The 13,616-nt window shown below is 43.5% G+C and overlaps 1 protein-coding gene across 1 annotated transcript; it reads left to right on the forward strand.

The window, feature by feature from the left end:
* Positions 1–952: 952 nt before the first annotated feature.
* On the forward strand, positions 953–2,179 carry sox12 (SRY-box transcription factor 12; the record flags this gene model as incomplete). The annotated part of the gene is made up of 2 exons (XM_083668487.1): positions 953–1,852; positions 1,895–2,179. The coding sequence occupies 2 exons, from the start codon at positions 953–955 to the stop codon at positions 2,177–2,179; spliced, it is 1,185 nt and encodes a 394-aa protein (XP_083524613.1).
* Between the last annotated feature and the right edge of the window lie 11,437 nt (positions 2,180–13,616).

Raw genomic sequence — 13,616 nt, forward strand, 5'->3', positions numbered from 1 at the left:
GGTTTTTAGGTACTTTTTAGAAAACTTTAACCTGACCATCCTGAGGATAACTAGTGGTTTGCACCTTGTAGTGAAGCCTCTGAGTGGTGACGAACTATGCGGATGGTAGTTTGTGACACATTCACGCCTACCCCCTGGAGAGTGTCCCTGATCAGTGGGACAGTTGTTTTGGGGTTTCAGTCATCCACTGTAGTCTTCCTTGGCCTACCAGTCCATTTGAGAAAGCTGAGCTCACCAATGCTTTTTTTCTTTTTAATGATGTTCTAAACTATTTATTTTTGCATGCCTAAGATTTTGGCTATGTTTCTGATATTTTTTCAGATTTCAGCCTAATAATGGCTCTCTTGACTTTTATTGACATCTCTTTTGGTCCTCATGTTGTAAGACACAAACAGATAGCAGACTCCAAAGGCAAACACAAAGCCTCAAATCAATACTAAACAAACTCTCTTATGCCTGCACAAATGATGTGACAGAAACACCTGTCAAGCCAATTGTCCCATTACCTTCGGTACTCATAGTAATTGTTTGATTTCAAATCCAAATAAAACAAAGAAAAATTCATCACTGTCCCATTACTTACGCAGAGCACTGTATCTCATACCAACCTTTTTACAGTGTTAACAGAAAATCATTTTGGATAAGGTCAGCACTCACGATTGCTATAATTTCTGCAAATATATTAGCAGTAGTCACAAATGGACACATTTCGGCTATAGAGCCTTTATCAGCATTCAAACGATACAAGAATATACATTTGTGATTAACTGGGAACTATAAGGTTATGGATGTTTCATGCTCAAATGTGTGAATTGTAGGAGGGTGCAGTGCAGAATTATGTCACTTTACAACCTTAATCTGATTGACTCATAATGATTTTTCATGATTTATCCTTTCCTGTCGTAGGCTAAAAGCAAAAGTTGATGTAAGACCTTCTCGTGTGTGACTATGGATGAGTCCAGCTACCACTCTGAGTAGAGCACCGTCCTGCATCATGGTTCAGCATAGGGGGCACAAAGACCCAGCAGTCATGGAGACCCACAGAGACCAGAGCCAAGAGGTGTTGGTGGTGGGACAGAGTGCAGACGAGGGGGGAGAGGATGTCTTCAGACCCTCTCCCTCCTCCAACAACAAAGACACCAACTGGTGCAAGACGGCAACAGGCCACATCAAGAGGCCCATGAATGCCTTCATGGTCTGGTCACAGATTGAGCGGCGTAAGATCATGGAGCAGTGGCCGGACATGCACAACGCAGAGATCTCCAAACGTCTGGGGAGGCGTTGGAAGCTACTTCCTGATTACGAGAAGATACCCTTTATCAAGGAAGCGGAGCGGTTGAGGCTGAAACACATGGCCGACTACCCCGACTACAAGTACCGTCCCCGGAAGAAGAGCAAAAGCTCTGCATCTGCGCAGGTTGGGGACAAGGTTCCCCTGAAGTCCGGCAAATCCCATCTAGGTAGAACCTCCACTTCCACCAGCAGAGGGCTGAAAGTACGAACACCCTCCACCTCCAAACACAGAGGCAGCTTCAATGGCAGCAGTAAGTTCCGAGGCTACGACGAGGGCATCAGTGATGACGACACAGTGGATGTAGAGGTGGTCGCCCCCCCAGCAGCATCAGCAGCGGCTGCCTTCCAGGACCATCAGAAGGCAGCGTCCCTGGGGAGCTTCCACCAGCCGTCTCCCCCTATCCCCCCGAGCCAGCAGACCCCTGCTGCCCAACTCCCAGGCAAAGCTCCCCTCTCCTCCTCCCAGCCCGGCTGCACCCTCCCTGGTGGCCTCACATTGGAGGGAATCCCAGGGGGCAGCATGGGGCACGGTCCCCCAGCGGAGCCTAGGGGCCAGTCGGCTCCTCCTCCTCAGCCCAGGGGGTCCTCCCTCTCCTCGGGACGCTCCTCCACCCCCACCTCCAGCACCTCCTCTTCCATGGTCTCCTCTGCCTCGTCAGATGAGGAGCTGGATGAGGAGATCCTACATATCATCTCCAATGCCACCTTTGACAGCATGCCGATGGACTGCTCCTCAGCTCTGGACAAAGACTTTGACTCTTTGGCTTTTCACGCCAACTCAGGATCCCACTTTGATTTCCCGGACTACTGCACCCCAGAGGTGAATGAGATGATATCTGGGGACCTGCTGGTGCCCAGCATCTCTGACCTGGTGTTTACCTATTGAGGATGCCTGTGTCCAGAGGACACTAGCACACTGGCACACCTTCATTCAGAAAAGCCTGTGGGTTTTGGTCATCATTATTTTCCACTGACTCTTTCTTTTGTATTTTTACAATCAAGTCTGTGAAGTTGGTACACCACATCCTGACAGTAAAGGTTCCTTCAAACCTTTTATTAGAGTTAACTATTGAGGAACTAAACAGGAGAGAAGGTCAGACACTGAACACACATTTATAGTGCTTTCAAAACTGCAAACCTATTTAGTATTCCTGTTTACAGTATTAGCATTTCTTCCATATGTATCTATTTTGTGTTGGGTGATATTCAACAAAACTCCAGATTAGACTGTTTTCTTAGGATTTAAACATGCATAAATTAATTCATGACTTATTTAGGTTATCGACATAATGAATCATCTGAAATATCAAAGGGAAAAGAGGGAGTTAAACGATAATGTGATGAATACCTCTCCTCTGAGCAGTGCGGCTACTGGAAGTGTGCAGCATTCGTCTCGCCTCTTCCAGCAGTGGCGGTGAAGCAGAAAGTCACTGCAGACATCAGAGCCATCATTTATAACATACACTGGAATTAGCTAGCAGACATTATTTGTAACATAAAGTAGGCATTAGGATTTAGGTAACAGCACTTTCACCGCCTCCCTAATAGTGCAGACTTACAGACAAGGGTATTTATTACATTAACACAAGCCTGTGTGTGTGTGTCTCTGTGTCTGTGTCTGTGTCTGTGTCTGTGTCTGTGTCTGTGTGTGTGTGTGTGTGTGTGTGTGTGTGTGTGTGTGTGTGTGTGTGTGTGTGTGTGTGTGTGTGTGTGTGTGTGTGTGAGTCCAGACTGGTGGTGGGGGGAGCAGAGTTGAGACGGGGGCCAGGGTCGAGTAAAGGGGTGAAGAGAGGCTTTTCTTTCAGGGCAAGTGCATCTGTCTGTGCAGGCAGCAGTAGTCTTTGTTTCAGGGTCAGAGTATGTGTGTGTGTGTGCACTCAAGCGTGTGTGTGACTCTATGTGTGTGTGCGGGGGTTGGGGGGTAGATTAGGACCTCAGCCATACACTGGCTCAGTAAAATGCATGTCATGTCTGCAGTCTGGCTGCAGCTGCCTGACGAGGGGAGTGGTGTGTGTGTGTGTGTGTGTGTGTGTGTGTGTGTGTGTGTGTGTGTGTGTGTGTGTGTGTGAGTGAGTGAGTGTCTGCCAGCTGTCCCTTCATTGACTCTCTCAGGGATGGTCCATCTGGGTCCTAGTGCCTCCCTCCCATGGACAGTTATCTGTTGTCGCCCCCCCCCCCCCTCCCCCGAATACACACACACACACACACACACACACACACACACACACACACACACACACACACACACAGCCATCAGGTTTGATAAGATGACTGAGCCGCCTCTTTTCATCCTTCCTGCGACACCATCAGCCAAAACATTGGATCTTCACTGTTTGTTTGGGTTGCATAATGACGTGTTGTGGTGCATTGCCCACAAGAACATGTTTTCCTCTCCAGGCAAAAGACTGATGGAACCAATGGAAAATACTGTCCTGTATTGTCTGGGATGAATGGTACCATTTACAATGTCTTGATTTGTGAAAAAACAACAGCAACAGCAAAAGATGTCAGGTAATTTCCTCAAATGATAGACATCAGTCAACCACAACCAGAGGCCTTTAGCAATAAAGACAACAAGTCTTATACTACAGAATTACTGGAATAAACATTTGTTATGGGACATCATTCATTGAAAATCAAATCAAGATAATTATTTGAGGTTTTAGATATACTGCATGTGTCCTGTAGTAGTACAAACTGCAGACAGTATTATGTACTGTCACCAAGCACCTTCTATTGGTTCATGTTTACCATTGCAAAAAGTAAGAGAATGTATATCATTCTTTTGAGATAAACGTTGTGTCATGAAATCAGTATTCAGGGACAAAGTAGGTTTAAAAAACAAAAGCAGATTCATCAAAAAATTTCTTTGTTCACCAGTTCCAGGGAAATTTCACCTCTCCATCAGGCTCAGTATGAGTGATTTGTGTTCTGACAATGATATTAGCTGTCGAATATACCCAGAGTATTGTACAGTTTACTTACAGTATTGGATGGTTTACCTACAGTGCCACAAAGTACAGTATACCTACAGACTTCAATAGAAACAATACTGAACCCAACACCAGCAGTCTAAAAATGGACTCAGGACAAACCTCACTGTGGAACTGCCTCAGATAGTAATTTCTAAAGTGCTGTGTATGTATGGCTGTATATTAGATCTAGCATCTGAAAAAACAATGTAGCTGCAAATGTGATACTTCTGTTGCTAAGTTATATCTTTTAAGATTCAATATTTTAAAGTATGGTATGTTTCAATCATTCAGGTGCATTTGTAAATAAAATATTTATCTAATTACAAAAAAAAGTTTGAAAAGGGACTGCAGAGACCTAACCAGCATTTTGATTATTCATTTAATAACTGTGTTTTATTAGAATTATACTTATAGTCTCATCAATTTATTTATTTCATATTTAGAAAGAAATATAGAGAGTGGTGTAGACAATTCACAGATGGGCTCAGACAAATTAGTGTCAAAGTGATAAATGCCGAAAGCTGGGTAGAAATTAAAATGGGGTGGAGACTCCCATCTGGTGTGTACTTCCAACTGAGCAGCGCATTGATGAATAGTATTCCCTGAACAGCCCCCCTTCCTCCTCACGCACACACACACACACACACACACAGACACACACACACCGACACCGACACACACACACACACACACACACACACACACACACACACACACACTGAGTCTGCCATAACCAGCATGCCTGTCTACAGCAACATCTCAACATGGCTGCCAGGTTGATGGCTACCCTCAGCTGGCCCAGTCAGTACAACCAGAACCCCCCAGCAGAACCAGCAGAACCTCTGACCACAACCTGACCACAACCTGACCACACAACAGCAGCATTGGGAGAATCCAGTTACACACACAGAAGAAGTTTTCTTCTATTTTTGTCCTCACAGCAAGGGTTGTTATGATTTCTGTGGACATCTATGATTTGTAATATATTCACCAGCGCGTTTTTGAAATGTCAAAAATCTGACAGAACATATCTCTGTGATATGAAACACTTTGAACACTGCTGATGAGTTGCTAGTGTTGCGCTTTGAATGTCAGGATTGTTTTTGGGGATATGGAGGATGTTTAAAGACATTTTCATGTGTTCCAAATAACTGTACTCCAGTCTGAGCAAATAGCCTGTCAGATATATGAGTATTGGCCCTGTTAATCAGTACATATTGGCATGAATGGTACTGTATAATAATACTGTAAGTCTTGATTGGTATTGGTATCTAAAGTCTGACATGCAATAATACAGTTATTAGATCTGTATGTAGAAATAGTATGTGTCGCTCAAATGGGAGCAATGCACATAGAAGTCTCCCATGCAAAACATTTGTCAAGTTTGTGAAACTGAACTTGAGAGCTGGAGTTTGATTGTGGAATAAGCACCACAGTGCTAACGTAAAGAAGGCTGTATACACCTTGTTTTATGAATTTGCCCATAACATCATGTATTTCTGTCAATCAGTTACCATAGAGTTTTGCCATTTGAAAAGCTCACTCATCCTGTATGCAAAATGGTTTCGCTAGCTATCTCATCCATCTTAACGTCACGTTTGACACACAATTAGCATTGCTTTATCATGTATGCATCTATGTAGACCATTCTTCTGCTTCCACAGCGGGTATGTGTATAGAAATAAAAGCACTTTTTGTAAATAATGTACGTAGCTCTGAGAAACGCCATTTGTATTTTGAATAGAGTTAACTTATCTGTGTAGTGACGCTCCATCACCGAATAAAATGTCTCCATCCAAGCCAGAGTGTGTCTTTGTCTTAAACTGGCGGGACATGAACACTGGTTATAGGATTTGTGGGCCAAACAAACAGGAATCTGAATCAGAAAATTGTTGCTAGGAATTTGTCTTGGTTTTATACAGCATAAGCTATAAAAACAGCAGTGAACAATACAGAGAACATACATACGCACATACACAGATATAAGACATAAATCAGGGCACACATACAATACAAACAACAAGTAGGCCGAAGCTAGACATGGGTACCGTGTGTGGTGCAGAAGTTAAGCTAACAGTTAAACGTATAGTCTTTAAGACCTTACTGTGAGGGTGAGAGAGGACATTATCTGCGTCAGCATGCACATGTGGTTTTGTGGTGGTTTGATGTGTGTCAGTGTTGATTCCCTGATTCTAATATGATGACTTTGTGAGAGACACCTGAGAGGATTACACATTGGATTACAGGGAGCAGAGCAGCTCTCACACTAGATTGAGCGTAACTCACTGTCGTTATATTGGCAACATGTCTCTCTGTCTATCCCCCCCCCTCAGGGCTACTGTAAAAACTCTGTGATACACCATATTGGGCTACATTTTAACAGCATAAAAAAACTGTTTTAGCGCAAACACAGCCTGTGTCGGGGGCGCTGCCGGTTTCGTTGGTGCTATTTTCAAGGCCAGATTTTTCAGCACAAATGATGGCACAACCTGCTTATTTTCTGAAACACGCCTCTATTTACCGCTACTCTACCCACAGACGAGACAGTGGTCGAGCGCAGTGGTATTTTCACAATACCGGCCACACAAATTGTCAATATGCCTGCGTTTGGACTTGCGTCTGTTTTGCGCCGGCTTAAAATAAAGACCATAGGCTCAAATCCAGGTCTCTAACCACATGCTCATTATGGCCCATCAAGGCAGTCATATAGTAGAAACCCGCCATCCATTTTGGTTCACTACCTAGAGGCGTTACACCTTCAGAAGCCTCCCCTACAAAATGGGTTTGAACCCAGATCTCCAGCACATAACAAGACTGTGTTAGTCTGCTTAGCAAAAACCCCCCACTAAAAACAGCCTCTTCTTGTGGAACAGTTTATTGAGTTGCCCAGAGAGCTTGGCTAAGCACAGAGCTGTTGCTTTTAGTTGACTAACCAAATCATTGGATGCCTATATTTCACTGGGACCAACTTCCAATTGGCTCCTTTTGGAATTGTCCAATAACGGAGCAATTTTTGCACCACTTTTCTCCGGGCCAGAGAGTGAAATGTGCACTTCTGTCCCTCCTGATTTATCTGCCATCCATTGTATTACACACTCCTGATAGGAAAGGAATGAAGTCCTTCTCTAAACTGCTGCGTCAGTTCGCTGAGGTCCATACCACAATCAATTAGCGCTGCCTAATTGCTGTTCTTACAATTACCCACTGATAAGCAGGGAGACATGATTCTTGTCAGGGAGCTAGGAGGGAGAGTCTTTAAGAGTGTGTGTGTGTGTGTGTGTGTGTGTGTGTGTGTGTGTGTGTGTGTGTGTGCGCACAGGTGTGTTTTTGTCAATGTTGTGCATTTACATTCATTTGGGTGTGTGTTACTGTGTGTGTTTTGTTCATGGGCATTTGTGTGTGTGTGTGTGTGTGTTTGTTGTGGATTTGTGTTCATCCATATGTGTAGTGTTTGTGTAGTAAGCAGAGGGAAAGAGACAGGGTAGTAGGAGAGAAGAGACAGTCTAGGCCTCTGTCCTGTGGTGTCATCTCTCTCAGACGACAAGTCTTCCCTGACCTCAGTCTATGAGAGTCTGCAGCCCACAGCCAGTGACTAAGGGCTCCCACCGAATCTCTCACTCTCGCCCCCCCCCCCCCCCCCTCCCCGTCCCGTCTCCCACTCTTTTAAAACAAGCACCATGGAGTTTATTTCAATTGTTTACCTTTCTGAACAATAAACCAGACTTCTACCAAAGAGGCATAATACTGACAGAGTCACCTCCATTTGAACAAGTGGAATGTTTTTTTGTCATTTGACCAAATCCAAACCCGTTGAAGTTGCTATGTTCCATTTCCTGTCTATGCATAATGCATGTGTTCCAGTTTGGGTAAAAGGAGAGTGCAGTGTTAGTCCTCTACCCAGCAGCCTCCAACAGTCTCACTGTATGTGGTTTCTGCTTGGCTCTTTAATCCCACATATGCTGGAGGATTGACCCTCTTCTCTGGGGGTTTACAGTCAAATGTGGGGCTGGGATTCCCACTAAGCCTAGCTTGAGCCCTATAAAAAGGATGCTGGAGTTTTGGACTGCAGTGAAATGCTGCTCTTTGTGCCTGATAACTGTGCCTTGTATAGCCTTGTAAAGTTATGGCCTGAACCGAGCTACCATTGAAAATGCAGAATCACATTAGATAATTTTCCCTAACGTTAATTTATGCCCGATAAACAGCTTGCTGCTGTTCCGTCTAAATGTTGATGCTCCTCCATGACAATCAAGTAAATAATGCCATTATACGTCCTCCATATGTCCAATGGCAATGCCGCCGGTGATGTAGAAGCTAGCTTCAGGAAGCTAGTTAACCGAAGCTTACCGCAAACATTTGCACTGTAATGTTACCTGCTTGGCAAGAGGAAGATACGTTTTCTGGTCGTCATTAGCTACTGTCCAAGCTTCAAACCTGGCCAGCCTGCAACATGCAACACTACATTTTCAGACAAGGGAAGCTGCTAGTTAGCTAGCGAACTCAATGCATGAAGTAAAAGAATACCCAATAATGGATGTAAAAAGTTTAGTAAATTAATCGGATTAATAAAGCACGAACAGGCTAGTACTGTTGCCATAGCCACGCCAAATAAAGCCACTCTTTCAAGCTAGAGGACAACATTGCAAAACAACGGGTCAGTCTGGTCCCATTGTAGTTTTACTGTTTTGGTTACATATGAAGATTGGTCCAGTCCCTCCGTTTAAAGGTGACATATCAGAGGGTCATTACATTATTCATACTGTACAAACTTCGAGCCTGGTTGCCTGGCCTATAATTGCATGTTGCTTGTCTAGGGTGGCTAAAGTTTTGTTTCGTATCCAAACATGTCAGCTACTGTCATATTTATGAATAAGCCTAGTTTTTAAATGTTTTTGTTCTTTTCTAATTGGATTGTCTCACAGGATAGTGATGGGATCACATTTTTGTAATTTAACAGCAGATCACCTTCCGGTGTAAACACCCAGGACATGAATGACCAAAGACTATGTTTTAAATGAGAAGTTATGGCTTGTCAAAAACCGCAAAAGACAGGAAATTAAATTCATTATGTGTATGTAACTGTTTATAGGGACATCATACGTTCATGTTACAGGAGTCTTATAAGTCAGACATTTAAATGGAGAGTCTGACTCAATGTTTACATTTTGTGCAATGTGTCCACATCAGTTTGTAAACCGTAGCATGGATGGATGAGGAGGGCTGTGCAGTTTAGATGGAGCCTAATTTGAGGGGTGTGACTAAGAAATGCCACTATACGATAACATCTGAACATGCAGGGCAGCAAGCCCCAGAGATCTTCATCAACAGAATATCAATCAGTTTCTCTATGATGTCAATCAATACCAATCTAAGGACATACAATATGCAAAGCCCCAAGTGTGAATAAATAAGCATGAGAACATAAGCCTCTTATACGTGAAACCAGGTCATAGCTTATAATGTACATTTAGTCTGAGAGATTACTAAGCTATAATATGATGTCTGTCTAGTTGATTTGGTCTCCCTGTGAAGACCACAAGACAAAACCCTAGGCCAGCAATACTTGATCTTGTGACCTGGAAGCAGAATGTGAACAAACGTACGACGTGCCCTCCATCTCACTTGTGAATACGACCCTGTCCAGAAAAAACGTCTAGTCCTTTCTATTGTTGTGTATTTCTAGGGTGCGAATTGGCTAAGTAGGACATACTTTAGACCTACACACGTCTGGTGGGGGGTGTTTCTGGACAGGGCCTGCATGTCTTGCCTTTTTTTCACAACTACTTGTAGAAGCCGGACAGGCCCATAATTGGCTTCAAATTCTGCTTTAATTAGATTATGAATTAGATTATTGATTACTTTATCTCCTTGTCATGTGTAGTATGTTATTCAGAATTATGATCTGTGCATATCCACACAAAACTTCAAGGTGTGACCTATCATATGGCATCCTGATTTTGCATCTGATCATCATATTTCTAATGTTATAAGCAGTTTAGTTTGGGTCTGGTTTTTAGGCGGAAATTAGTCAAATATGGCTTTCAGCAGAAGAGGCTAAAAATGAATTCAGCTTGTGTAAGGTTTATGAGCAGCACTCAAGATATGTTATAAAATAAGGAAATCCAGTCTGTAAACAAGAACAAAGACAGCATCTCATACACATTTAGAGTTTAAAACTACAGAACATTGTTGTTCTACAGTACAAACATTATCCTTTTGATGTCACTAAAATACTTCAAATGTGAGCTAAAATAGCCATGACATCACAATATAACCTATAGCACATGATCTTATTACTGTGATGCTGGAGATACACTTACAATATTTTTTTGTCACAGTCGCACTGAGCCAGAGCCATACTGACATTTCCCCCACAAACAACATATAATCATACAGATCCATCTCAGAGCATTTGTCAACCTTATGGAAAACAGCAGTCGTTATATATGGTGCTAGCTTATTGGAGTTGAATTCCATATTGCGACACCACTACCCACATACTTTGTAATTAGACTTCCAATATCATTTTTGCAGAGCAAGCAAAAATGGCATTGAAGATGGGATCGTTCCAGTTCATGTTTTGAACCAATTTCACGTGCTATTTCCTCGGTGGTGGATGGGAGTGGTGTGTGACGTTGCCAAACTGTAGGCAAACTGTGGAGGTGGAGGTAACTACCACCATGACCCATCAGAGATTTCAGATCTACAATTTGGTTAGAAATGGAAACGAGAATAATGTACATACTATATAATTGTAAATTGAATATGGTGACATGACACACCAGTTACAATGTTTTGAATGTTTCATTTTCTATGTGTATTTTTGTTTGCTTTGTATTAGTTTTCCTCTCGTAATCTATTGACAGTCTGTGTAAGCAATGTCTCAGCCAAGGGTAAAGGAAAAATGCAAAACAAAAATGTTTTAATAATAATAATAATAATAATCATGGAATAAGCTTGTGGCCTCCACTGTGACTTAGGCAGACACCAAAATGTGTCTGTACATGTTTATTTACTTCCATATTTGATATACACACATTAGTATACACACATTGGTTTGATATACACAAATAGGGTTTCTGTCCTGAAATCCCAAAGGTGTGAAGTGATCCGACCACGATGGACAGACTCTTCAAAACAATGTGTTGGTAATACAGTGTTGGACATTGTTTTAATGTGTGTATTGTTGTTGTTGTGATTGTTTGTTTGTTTGTCAATGTCAGGCAGCTGTCCGTCACCATGACCTACGCTGTGGGGATAACGGACAGACTCAGACTCAGACACCTCTCAGCTCCACTGACGGGGGATGGAGTCTGGGCCACACTCCACACACAACAGCTGAACCTACACAGCAGGGTGCTCACAGCCAATCTGCCACACACACACACACACACACACACACACACACACACACACACACACACACACACACACACACACAATGTACTGTACGCATGTGGCGCTTGATGATGCATTCAGGTGAGGATTTCCAACTCAGAGAATCGAAATTCAGCTTTGCAAATGAGTTTTAATTAGTTATGTTTAATCCTTTTGGAAAGCGGTATGTCTCTTGAATAATAGATCCTAGAGGAGAATCCCCTGAGAGCAAGCTAGGGGTAACATTCTCTTCCTCTCTGGCTGGCACGAGAGCAAACTCTGACTGAAGTAGGAACGTTACTACGTTCCAATACCCACACTAGCAGATCTCATGCAATCCCCTGGACCTAAATGACAACACTCGAGTGTCAACCCCTAAACATTTCACTGTTTCTTGTATTTATTTCTCTTTTTGTTATTGTTCTATCTTTTATGTATTTAATGTCACTGCAACTTATCACAGATTCAAAGGTCTTAACGACCATCTGCTAAGTGAATTCAATAAATTAACTTGAACTTGGTACAGTAGACTAAAGCCATACATGGGCCATGCATTGTAACAGAAGTGCTAGTGTGGACGTTCTCTGGGAGGAAATGGTGGTGGTGGTGATGGATTTGGGTTGTGCTGGTGAGCTGTTTAAAGGGAGCCCCACCGCAGCACACACTTAACTGGGTCTGGCCTGAAAAATGTGCAGAGTAATCCATTTACACAGTCACACCTCGGTTTGTCAGGACAGAGCTCTGTGGAGCGGTGTAAATATGCACCCACTCGCTCTCCTGCTCACTCATCTCTATAACCCTTATCACTGAGACACACTGTGTGTGTGTGTGTGTGTGTGTGTGTGTGTGTGTGTGTGTGTGTGTGTGTGTGTGTGTGCGTGCTACAACTGCAATCAACCACAGGCTTGGGTATGTGATTTAACCAATGCAGTCACAGTGATTAAAGGAAAGATAAAAGAGGAGAGAAAGAGCAAGAGAGAGTGGAGAAACAAGAGAAACTGTCACATTCCCAGAAACGCTCGTCCCTTTATAAATGACAACAGCACTCTCTATGGGCCAGAAATGGTACTTCAACCAATGGAAAGAGCATGTCCGAGGAGGTTCCCCCAGCCAGCCTGTCTCCAATAGCATGTTTAAGCCGTTTTCAGACCATCCTAGCATGCCATACTGTGCCGTGTACAGTTCTTCTTTCACACTGAATTGTCAGCACAGGTCTGATCATTAAAAGCGAGCTCACATCATTAAAAGCGCTGCCCCACATCATCTCATATCTGATGCCAGACTGCTTACCTGTGCAGAGGGCTGGCAACCATAGCCTATTACACACTCTGGGGGCAACCTGAGCAATGCTATCCCATGGGGCCAACCCGGTCTGTGCTATCCCATGGGGCCAACACGGTCTGTGCTATCCCATGGGGCTAATCCGGGCTATGTTATTCCATGGGGCCAACCCGGGCTGTGCTATCCCATGGGGCCAACCTGAACTATGCTATCCTATGGGGCCAACCGGGCTATGCTATCCTATACTACCCCAGTACAGCACGGTATAGAACAACCTGCTACCTTGCCCTTTCCCGCTCAGGGCGAGAGCTGACATATGAAATGACCACCATCGAGTGGCCGGACGTGCTTGGACCACTTCACAATCGTCCGCCTTCACACAGGTATAAACAGGTTTGGCACCAGATATGTTGTGGGGCCAGCTCGGCACGATTTAAATGAACCAAACTCTGAAAAAAGGGCAATGTGAAAGGAAAATATCTGTGCCAACACGGTACGGCTTGGTATGGCCCAACAGTCTGAAAACGGGTCATGACGATGTCTAAACCCACCCGTGTTGAGGTTGTTAGGTTGTCAAAACATAAGGTATATTATGAGTATAAGGTTGTTTTTTAAAATATGTTTTTAGGGCATTTCTGCTTTAATGGGATAGAGACAGTAGAGATTGACAGGAAGGATGGGAGAGAGAGG

This window comes from Argentina silus (assembly GCF_951799395.1).
Source record: "Argentina silus genome assembly, chromosome: 4".
Classification (NCBI taxonomy): Eukaryota; Metazoa; Chordata; class Actinopteri; order Argentiniformes; family Argentinidae; genus Argentina; species Argentina silus.